Source organism: Hyperolius riggenbachi, unplaced genomic scaffold, assembly GCF_040937935.1.
Source record: "Hyperolius riggenbachi isolate aHypRig1 unplaced genomic scaffold, aHypRig1.pri scaffold_181, whole genome shotgun sequence".
Lineage (NCBI taxonomy): Eukaryota > Metazoa > Chordata > Amphibia > Anura > Hyperoliidae > Hyperolius > Hyperolius riggenbachi.
The window spans coordinates 38,757-50,000 of record NW_027152392.1 but is presented as its reverse complement, the minus strand read 5'-3'; the positions used below and the strand labels follow the sequence as shown (position 1 = coordinate 50,000).

General features: G+C 43.4%; 1 protein-coding gene across 5 annotated transcripts in view; it reads left to right on the top strand.

Annotated features, from left to right (window-relative positions):
* Positions 1-11,244, top strand: part of POR (cytochrome p450 oxidoreductase) — a 158,718-nt gene that overhangs the window by 119,009 nt on the left and 28,465 nt on the right. For all 5 annotated transcript variants that reach the window (XM_068264845.1, XM_068264842.1, XM_068264843.1 and 2 more), the window contains 2 exons: positions 6,659-6,775; positions 10,025-10,143. In XM_068264845.1, the coding sequence (XP_068120946.1) occupies positions 6,659-6,775; positions 10,025-10,143 (236 nt within the window). The remainder of the gene's footprint in view (positions 1-6,658; positions 6,776-10,024; positions 10,144-11,244) is intronic.

Here is an 11,244-nt window from a genome sequence, read left to right as displayed (position 1 = left end):
GTATTGTTCAAACAGCTGATAAGAAGTTAATCCAACTGTTGGATTGACTTCTTATGAGTCTTATCAGCTCTTTGAACAATAGCAAAATACTTTTTTTTAGGGGTTTCAACTTGTTCCACAACAAAAGTTGTGAACACATAAAAGACTACTGTTGAGCACGTGTATGGGGCTTTTATGACGAATGCCTATATATAAATTATCTGTGTGCTCTGTGCAAACCATTTGTATTGGATGATGCATGTGTTTATGCTCTAATTTTTTTTTAACCACTTTGTCCTCCTTGACTTATAAAAACGTCAAGGACAGGCGCGCTCCCGCGCCCGATCGCGCACGCGCATTCCCGGCTGCGGATTAGGTAGCCCAGGAATCAATGTATCAGGCTATGGTGCCCGATCACTGATTCCTCTCCCCCCGCTGAAAAAGCGACAGCTTCTCTTGGAAGCTACGCTTTTTCTGAGACTATGTCCCTCTAAGCGTACATTGTACGCTTAGAGTGACGTCATGTAAACAAACTCGAGGTTGCCATCTTGTGGCCAAAGAGTAAAACTACATCTAAAAGTAAAAAAAAAAACTACATTACACACACTTTTCCCTAAATAAAACACTATTTACTTCCCCCCCCCCCTCCCAAAAATACCCACATAAAATGTTTAATAAAAAAAACAAAAACATTACAATTTAAAAAAAAAAAAAAAAATATTTACCTAAGGGTTTAAACTATTTAAATATCTATGTAAAGATGAAATATTTCTATATATATTTTTTTATAAGCTTGTAAATAGGAACTCCAAGAGAAGAGACCCAGCACCGTCTTCAAGTGTATTATAAGCTCTTTTATTTATTTAAGGCATCAAAAAGACAAAAAGGGCAAGTCTGTGCGACGTTTCGAGAGGCGACTCCTCTCTTTCTCAAGCTGACAAGCCCTCTGAATACATAAGACACAATCAGCCTTAAATAGTCCTTGCTCCACTAGGGAGCCAATCAAAATGGTCTGGACGCCCTGTCATCAACCAATTAGGTAAAGTTCCTGCTTGCAGGCCCTCCCATCTGGTGGAGGACCTGATGGGGAACTACATCTATTTATACACTCCAATCATTTTAAAATGGCCACTAGAGGGCCGACCAATGGGGGTAGAGCATGTTCTGAATGGAAAAAACGTCATTCAACCGTCATGCGGAAATCCGCATTGAAAATCCGCATGTGGTTGCGTTCAATGCGTATGCGTAAAAACATACGCGTAAAACCATATTCCAATACTATGACCACGCGGAAATCCGCATTGGATATCCGCATATGGTTAAAATTAATGCGTATGCGTAAAAACGTACGCGTAAACACCCGGAAGCAAAAAATCGTCTAAACCATAGACGTTTCAATCCAATCGCCTATACCGGTTACGCATAAAATTGATCTTTACCGATTGAAAAATGTACATGCTCCTAACCCTTATAGGAATGAGTGTCAACAATATATAATATATGATAAGAGAAATCTGAAAAAAATATAAAAAGGAAAAAATGACAAAACTCACGCTAGGTGTCTGGCGGCCACCCACAGCGGCGGCCAGACACCGAACATCGCAAAAAATGAATATAAACCACATCTCACCCTCCCAGACTGGCGTCCGTCTTATTCGCGGCGGCCAGTCTGGGCTAGCGAGAACAAAATTACTAATTCTGTCCCGACTGGCGTCCATCCCTGGCGGCCACTCGGGAAAGAAACAGGCACAAAATCAAAAAATATATGCTTTGAAGGCCAGCCCAGACTGGCGGCCACATATCAGCGGCGGCCAGTCCAGGAGAGCCAACAAATCAACATAGTCAATAAATATATTTTTTTCAAAACAAATAATAAGTTTTGCTATAAGCTCCTCTCCCCCCCGGCCGGCGGCCACCAATTGTGGCCGCAGGTCAGGAAGGATCGGGAAAAAAAGAAAACAGAACCAACCCAAAAAGAAGACTCCAGGCGTCCAGACCAAACAATAAAAAACAAGACATCTATCTATAAACACATGGACCCAACTCGCACTCCCGGTTAAGACCCCCTGGACCAAGGGCATCCAGCTTCCTAATCCAAAACAACTCCCGTCTCAATAATAATGTGACCCTATCACCCCCCCCCCCTGCGTGGTGGGAGGACAGAGTCAATCACCTGGACCCTCAACTGGCTAACACTATGGCGACAGGCAGAAAAATGGCTAGCAACCGCTTGTTCAGATGTGCCCGAGCCGATAGCTGACTTATGCGCAGAGATGGAGTCTTCTTTTTGGGTTGGTTCTGTTTTTCTTTTTTTCCCGATCCTTCCTGACCTGCGGCCACAATTGGTGGCCGCCGGCCGGGGGGGAGAGGAGCTTATAGCAAAACTTATTATTTGTTTTGAAAAAAATATATTTATTGACTATGTTGATTTGTTGGCTCTCCTGGACTGGCCGCCGCTGATATGTGGCCGCCAGTCTGGGCTGGCCTTCAAAGCATATATTTTTTGATTTTTTTTGCCTGTTTCTTTCCCGAGTGGCCGCCAGGGATGGACGCCAGTCGGGACAGAATTAGTAATTTTGTTCTCGCTAGCCCAGACTGGCCGCCGCGAATAAGACGGACGCCAGTCTGGGAGGGTGAGATGTGGTTTATATTCATTTTTTGCGACGTTCGGTGTCTGGCCGCCGCTGTGGGTGGCCGCCAGACACCTAGCGTGAGTTTTGTCATTTTTTCCTTTTTATATTTTTTTCAGATTTCTCTTATCATATATTATATTGGAATATGGTTTTACGCGTACGTTTTTACGCATACGCATTGAACGCAACCACATGCGGATTTTCAATGCGGATTTCCGCATGACGGTTGAATGACGTTTTTTCCATTCAGAACATGCTCTACCCCCATTGGTCGGCCCTCTAGTGGCCATTTTAAAATGATTGGAGTGTATAAATAGATGTAGTTCCCCATCAGGTCCTCCACCAGATGGGAGGGCCTGCAAGCAGGAACTTAACCTAATTGGTTGATGACAGGGCGTCCAGACCATTTTGATTGGCTCCCTAGTGGAGCAAGGACTATTTAAGGCTGATTGTGTCTTATGTATTCAGAGGGCTTGTCAGCTTGAGAAAGAGAGGAGTCGCCTCTCGAAACGTCGCACAGACTTGCCCTTTTTGTCTTTTTGATGCCTTAAATAAATGAGCTTATAATACACTTGAAGACTGTGCTGGGTCTCTTCTCTTGGAGTTCCTGCTTGCTGTTCCTGGAGACAGAGGGACAACGACCAATAGCACGTCGCATCTAGATGGTTGGGTGCTGCCTGTAACCACTTGTTCACCAAGCTTGTAAATAGTGATGGATGCAAAACGGGAAAAAATGCTCTTTTATTTCCAAATAAAATATTGTCGCCATACATTGTGATAGGGACATAATTTAAACGATGAAATAACCGTGACAAATGGGCAATTACAATACGTGGGTTTTAATTACGGAGGCATGTATTATTTTAAAACTATAATGGCCGAAAACTGAGAAATGAATTGTTTTCGTTTTTTTCTTATTCTTACTGTCAAAACGCATTTACAGTAAGGTAGCTCTTAGCAAAATGTACCCCCAAACGAAAGCCTAATTGGTGGCGGAAAAAACAGATATAGATCAGTTCATTGTGATAAGTAGTGATAAAGTTATAGGCGAATGAATGGGAGGTGAACATTGCTCTGATGCATAAAGTGAAAACGACTGAGAGCTTAAGTGGTTGATGGTTGTATGATATATAATGGCTTTGTGTGTGTGTACGGTATATATGCATAACTGTTCCTAAAATGGGAAACTAGGGGTTTGATGCACACAAGTGTGGTGAATGAATGTGAACAGCACAGTGCTACTGCCAGCAGCATGTACAGCAAGTTACACTATACGCGAGACCTGTGGTACTGAAGTAGCATGAGCCATGGCTAGGATAATGAGTGTTATTGTTAGTAACACACATTACTGTAGCTGCAAACAAGCTAGAGTACCACGTGTCACGCTAATAGCGTAACTCGCAGTACACGCCGCTGGTACTAATGGTAATATTGCCATGCACTGTCTGTGTTTAGTGCATCAGGCCCCTGATGTGCTAAAAGCTGACAGACCCTGTCTTCTACTGTCAGTGCTGTTCTGAGCTTGAGCTTCACATTGTCATTTGTGTTGCTTTTCCCCTTATCTGCTATCATTTTACTTCTCCTTCATGCAGAGTTGTGTAGTAAAGGATGGGTAACTGCATACTTGTCTGCTCTTTTGGTGTGTCCTGTCATGTGACACCTCATAACTAGTTCCATGCCTGTCATATTAGCCTGCTTCTTCAACCAAGCTGGTGCTACCTCATTCAAACCAACCCCCTCTCTGTGCTTGCCACATAAGGCTATAATGGTATCATTTGTCATGTGCAGATAATAGTATTTATGTGGGGGAAACAGTGGCTGTGTTGATTATTGTGGCTTATTTATTAATTGTATTTATAAAGCGCCAACATATTACGCAGCGCTGGACATTAGTTTAGGTTACAGACAATATTTAGGGGTGAGATACAGCAATAAGACAATACAGGAATGCATGCAAACCAGATCACGCAGCACAGTATGAGTAAGGTAATGCTTAGTCACTGGATGGGAGCATGGAAATTAGGCAAGTTGAGTTCACTCAAATGCATAGCATGGGTGCACAGTAATGGTGGTGCACGATCAAGTAGGACACAAAAGGAGGAGGACCCTTCTTGAAGTTGTTGGAGAGGGGGCTTCGCTAATTGGTGGAGGTAGGAAGCTCCATGTGTTGGAGCAGCTCTTGAGAAGTCCTGGAGGCGTACATGGGACTGAGTGATGGGGGGGGGGGGGGGGGAGGGGTTGGGTCAGGTGAAGTTTATTGGAGGAGCGGAGTGAGCGACTAGGTGTGTACCTTTTGAGTAAGATCAGAAATGTAGGTTGGACAGGTTTTGTGGACAGATTTGTAGGTCAGACACAATATCTTGAATCTGATTCTGGACTGGATAGGAAGCCAGTGGAGGGATTCACAGAGTGGAGCCACTGTGGTGGAGCGATGGGAGGAGTGGAAAATTCTGGCTGCCACAATCATGATGGACTGCAGTGGGGAAAATCGGGTCATGGGAGACCAGACAGAAGGGCATTGCAGTAGTCAAGGCGGGAAATTGAGGGCATGGATGAGGAGTTTGGTGGTGGCAGAGGTCAGGAAAGGGTGGATCTTGCAGATGTTACAGAGGTGAAAGTTGCAGGACTTTGTGGGGTTTTGGATGTGGGGAGTGAAGGAGAGTGCATAGTCCAGCTTTACACCCAGACAGCGGGCTTGAGAGGTAGGGCAAATGGTAGTGTGGTTAACAGTGCAATGTACATCTGGGAGATTCAGGGATGACCAGAGTGGGAAGATCATAAATTCGGTTTTGTCCAGATTTAGTTTCAGGAGGAGATGGCTGATAGGCAGGAGAAGACCTTGTCCATGGTAGTGGTGGATTGGTCACGGGTGTGGAGATAGATCTGAGTGTCGTCTGCATACAGATGATAGTTAAAATCCATGGAGGAGATAACCTTGCCAATAGAGGATGTGTATAGGGAGAACAGTAGGGGGCCAAAGACCGAGCCTTGGGGGACTCCCACCGAGAGGTGGTTGGGGGTGGATGAGGACTAGGGCTGAACTATTATCGGTTTTAAAACGAAAATCGTGATCAAGGGTAAGATGATCTTGAGATCATCAGAGCTGCGGTTTTGCTGAGGTTTTTCTCTGCCGCTGACTCATGCTTTGCTCCCTCCTCAGTTGCGTGTGTAAACAAAACAGAAACATTCCCCTGTAGGTGCTGGAGAGGAGGACCATGTCCCCTCCTTTCTCAGGATGACAGTCAGGCTGGTGAATGGGGCAGACGGGGGAAGGACGGCTGGTCCCACCCCTACCCCCGGAAAATGAAAAGAGCCGGAGACGCGGCACTGCCCAGGGAGCCATTAACGCAGTAATTCACTAAAACTTCTGTCCGCTCTCTACCTGGCTGGGGACAGTCTATGATGACTACTATTACTGAGGTCCCCTCTCTGCCTTTCCTGTGTGTGTGTGTGTGCGCTGCTGCGGCGGCGCCATTCTTTCCTATGGCAGTTTCCCCGCATGATATGCCTGTGGGGTAACTGCGGATTCCGCCCTGTTTCCGCGCTAGTGGAAACGGGCCCTGAGAGCCAGGGCGAGGTCGTGAATGCCCATGGACTGTAGGGACTGGGGAAGTAGGGGATGGGCCACTGTATCAAAAGCTGCTGAAAGGTCAAGGAGGAGGAGAATGGAGTATTTGCCTTCAGATTTAGCTCTCTGAAAAGCTGTGGGCGAGGCTTGTTTAGTTTATAAGGAATTCGAGTATTAAAACAAAAGTATTTTGCTTGAGAAATTCCCTATAAATAATAGAAAAGGAACACAATTATGCAATGAGTAAAAGTTCATCTCGCATCCACTTTAAGTCAGGTTGTATTATTGAGCATATTATTGGTGTACTTGTTCTGGGGGGATGTTATGCCTGTACTTGTTAGGGAGAGTCCTGTCTTCTAATTAGTGGCGTATGATGTATGCCGATCTGTGATTTGTATACAGAAGGTTCTGTGAACTGAGGTGATAAGGAAAAAGTGTACACTTGCATTTATAAACACTATTCCTTTCTATTATGCAGACCATTTGATGCTAAAAATCCATTCCTGGCTAAAGTATCTGTGAACCGTAAGCTAAATGAGGGTGGAGAGCGACACTTGATGCACCTTGAGCTAGACGTAACTGGATCTAAGATAAGGTAATTTAATGATTGTTAATACCTGAACATACTACGCACACAATCTAGGAGGTTGAATTTTTCTGAAACGGCTATTTGGGGTTTATCTTGACCAAGAAATTAGCATATGCACAGGTGTCCCATGAAGTCGCTTATCGGTCCGGCCCTCCGAATCTTTAACCTACTTATTGGAGTCCAGCTCTGGGTGGAAAAAACAAGCTGGGAGCGGTTATCCCGAGCTGAACTCTTGGTAGGCGCTGGGAAGTCTATGCAGAGCAATGCACGCAGCAGGCGTTTTAACACCCCTCCTTGAGGATGCCGACGTTGGCTGCCATTCTTCTCCGAGGCTCTGCTTCCCCCTAGTGAGATCGCAGTCTGTCATGACAACAGCATGCAATCTTACTATAGGGTTCAGTGCCAGCCGGAGGACCGAGGGAGAACTGCAGTGCTGGATCCCAGGGAGATTAGTGACTGCTGGGGCTGCTGCATATCTCTCTGCAGTGTTTTTTCCCCACCAGGTTTTAGGGTCTAAAAGCATGCTAAAAATTGCACCGCTTTTACACCCTAAAATCCAGAAAGAATCAGACTGCCAAGGGGGTTAAGGGACAGAGCCCATTGTTCCTCTATTAATCCAGCCCTTTGGAAGCTGCTTCACAATGTGTTGCTTTTTCACTTCTCCCCATAGCAACAGTACACATACTTCTGCTGTAGTGATGAGACGTGTCTGTATGAGTTTGTGGCCAGAACTGTCTTGATATGGATTAAGTACTAATCTCTGCAGGAAATGGCTATAGTGCTTATGTAAGCACCTTAGCATTAGGCTTATAATACACAACTGTTTTAATAGATTCGATGGTAGATTTGATAGAAACACAGAATCTTATAAAAATCTATTAATAAAAAAATAAAAAAGAGGCCCCTTTTCAACTTATGCAGAGTTGTTTGATCAAAACAAAAGTGTTCTTCGGGCAATCAGTGGAAGGAGCACTGGGGTCTGTGGGCAGTAGCAGAATGACGGCAAGGATCCATTGCCTTGCACTATAGTAAGCATTACACACCTTGCAGCTGCAGTGGAGGGAGGAGTGTTAGATCAGATCTCTGCTGAGTGGGGGCAAGGTGGTTAATGATCAATAATAAGTAAATATTGATGCCTTACAGCATCTCGCTTAAAGGAATACTATTAAAGTATCTAAATTTCTGGAAGCAGCATTAATCAATATGGCAATATGAGTCAGAACGAACACAGCATAGGTTTCTGCTGTGCAGTGTGTATTTTTTTAATATACCTTGCAGACAGCGTCCCCTGAACAAACTGACGGCGACGGGATTTTTGGGGCAGACCATTCTGCTAGAGGTGATGCCTCTTGGCGAGTGCAGCTGTGGATTATACGGTTTTATGCTCCCCAACTTCAGTGCAAGTTATGCAGCATGTAACTAAGAGGAGGGAGAGACAACAGCTCTCCCTCCCTCCCTCTCACTCCAAGTCTGCCCGGCCAATAACATCATGCTTACTTGTCCCCTTCTGTTTGCGTGTGAAGGGAATCGTCAGAAGTTTCCCTTCACACTAGTGAAGCCCGGTTCATGAGGGATTGGCTCATTTGAGCTGGTTCTTTCCTGTGAGTCGAGTGATCCGACTCATCACACTAAACCGAATCAATTCATTGGATGAGAAAGACACTGCACCGAATCAGTCCAGTGGATGAGAAAGGAATCCTTTCTCATGCACTGAACTGATTCAGTTCAGTGTGATGAGTCGGATCACTCGACTCACAGGAAAGAACCGGCTCAAATGAGCCAATCCCTCATGAACCGGGCTTCACTAGTGTGAAGGGAAACTTCTGACGATTCCCTTCACACGCAAACAGAAGGGGACAAGTAAGCATGATGTTATTGGCCGGGCAGACTTGGAGTGAGAGGGAGGGAGGGAGGGAGAGCTGTTGTCTCTCCCTCCTCATAGTAACATGCTGCATAACTTGCACTGAAGTTGGGGAGCATAAAACAGTATAATCCACAGCTGCACTCGGCAAGAGGCATCACCTCTAGCATAATGGTCTGCCCCAATAACCCGTCGCCGTCAGTTTGTTCAGGGGACGCTGTCTGCAAGGTATATTAAAAAAGACACTGCACAGCAGAAACCTATGCTGTGTTTGTTCTGACTCATATTGCCATATTGATTAATGCTGCTTCCAGAAATTTAGATACTTTAATAGTATTCCTTTAAGCTAGCTATTCATGATTTGATTTTGTTTTCGACAGAAGGATCGATATAAATTTGTGATCGACTAAACACCAATGATGTGGATCAGTCCATTTGCAGTGATTGTAGCTGTTGATCCAAATTCAACCCTTTGTCTAGTTAAATGTTTAATTAGCCCCCCAAAAATTGTACAGTGTATGGCTGGCTTTAGTGTATGTGTAGCTTTTATTCTCTTATCAATAAGATTAGCCCTAGGCTTCTTTTGTCCTTTTTCCTTTTAGCCATTTAATTCTTATTTGCTGAATTTTAGATGTTAAATTAAGTAGACACAGCTAAAGCACGCCAGAACACACAGAAGTATACTATATACAGTAGCTGTTAATATTTTTGCACGGTCTGCCATGGTCTATTATGTCATGGCTTAACGTATTCAATTGCTGTTAAAAAAATTTTAAATTAAAAAGCAGCATATTACATGCTAGAAACACTTCCTAGGAACATAACTCCTCCCTCATAGTATGTAAGTAAGAATAAGCATACGACTAATTGGCACTAAAAGTTAATCCTTAGAATCTTTTAATACCTAGTACTGTACTGCATATTTACCGCCAGCGATTGTCAAAGCGCTGTACCAATGGAACCCTGTGGCAGAGGTTCCACAGCAGCGGTGCAATCACAAAAGCGCTGCCTGCAGCTAGTCTGCGATTGCTATACAAGTCAATGGGAGCTAAATCTCCATCACTCCAGCAATTGCAAGGAAAATTGCAGTACTTCCGTGATTAGGAAATCACAAGTGATTTTGAAATCACTCTAGTGAGCGCTTGGCCTTAATCCGTAACAGCAGATTGCTTATTTCAGCTGAGCTTAAGTAGAGAAAGAAAACATTACCTGTTAGTGGGTTTAGACTACCGTTTTTCTTGACTTACCCAATTAAATTATATCGACACAGTTACATTTAATACTATGATAAATAGATTTTCCCCATGCTTCCATTGAAAAATGATCCCATTCGTGGAGAGATTCATTTGTGTAATGTGAACTTATCCTTCTTTCTTTCCTTTTTTTCCCATCAGGTATGAGTCAGGAGATCACGTAGCAGTCTATCCAGCAAACGACTCTTCAATAGTCAACAAACTGGGAGAGATTCTCGGTGCAGACCTTGACACTGTCATATCTTTGAACAACCTAGACGGTGAGTTTTCTAGGAAATTGTACTTTTCAGATAAACTTTGCCCTTAAATGTCTTGCTGTGTAAGCAACGAAGCAGGTGTGTTAAACCACAGAACGCAATGTTCTGGACAGTGAGCTTTGGTGTTGTCACAAGGGGTTAGTTTGCCGAGATGTTTTAAAGTCAAATGATCAGCCATGTGTGTGACAGCCAAAGCTTGGCTGAATTTGGATCATCCTGCAGGACAAAAATACCATGCATACCAGCTAATCTATAACAGAAAGACTGAAAGATAAAAGAATCAGCAGGTTCAATGGACTGGTCCAGACCTCTAGACATACCAGTCAGTGGGGAACACCTTGTTAAAGTGGATCCGAGGTGAACTTTTACTCATTGCATTATTGTGTTCCTTTCCTATTGTTTAAAGGGCATTCCTCAAGCCAAATACTTTTTTTGTTTATTTTAATACTCCAATTCCCTATAAACTAAATAAACCACGCCCAAAGTTTTTCAGAGAGCCTTGGCAGTAAGTAGCAAGGGCTCATGGGAGCTCAGTCTGGGCCGGAGGAGGTGTTACTAGCCATTGATTTCAGAGGCAGAGGGGAGGAGGGGGGATTAGGTTTTTTTCACAGGCTGAGTGCTCAAGATACAGATAAGCCTGCCTCTGTGTAATGTTTACAAACAACATGGCTGCAGTCATTGTATCACAGGAAGAAATAATCATATTCTATTAAAGCTGTTTGCAGCTAGATTTGCTGTGTAAACTATCTAAACTTTAGATAAGATATATATATATATATATATATATATATATATATATATATATATATATATATATATATATATATATATATATATATATACATACATACATACATACATACATACATACATACATACATACATACATACATACATACATACATACATACATACATACATACATACATACATACATACATACATACATACATGTTACTTGTTATAGTTAGTTTTTCATCCCGGATCCGCTTTAACTGACTTAAGCAAAATGCTGCATTTTTTTCTAAATGAGTATTCCCAAATTTAAACATTCACTGTGTTTGCAATGCTCAATGTGCAAAATGATGTGCATGCTGAAAGGGT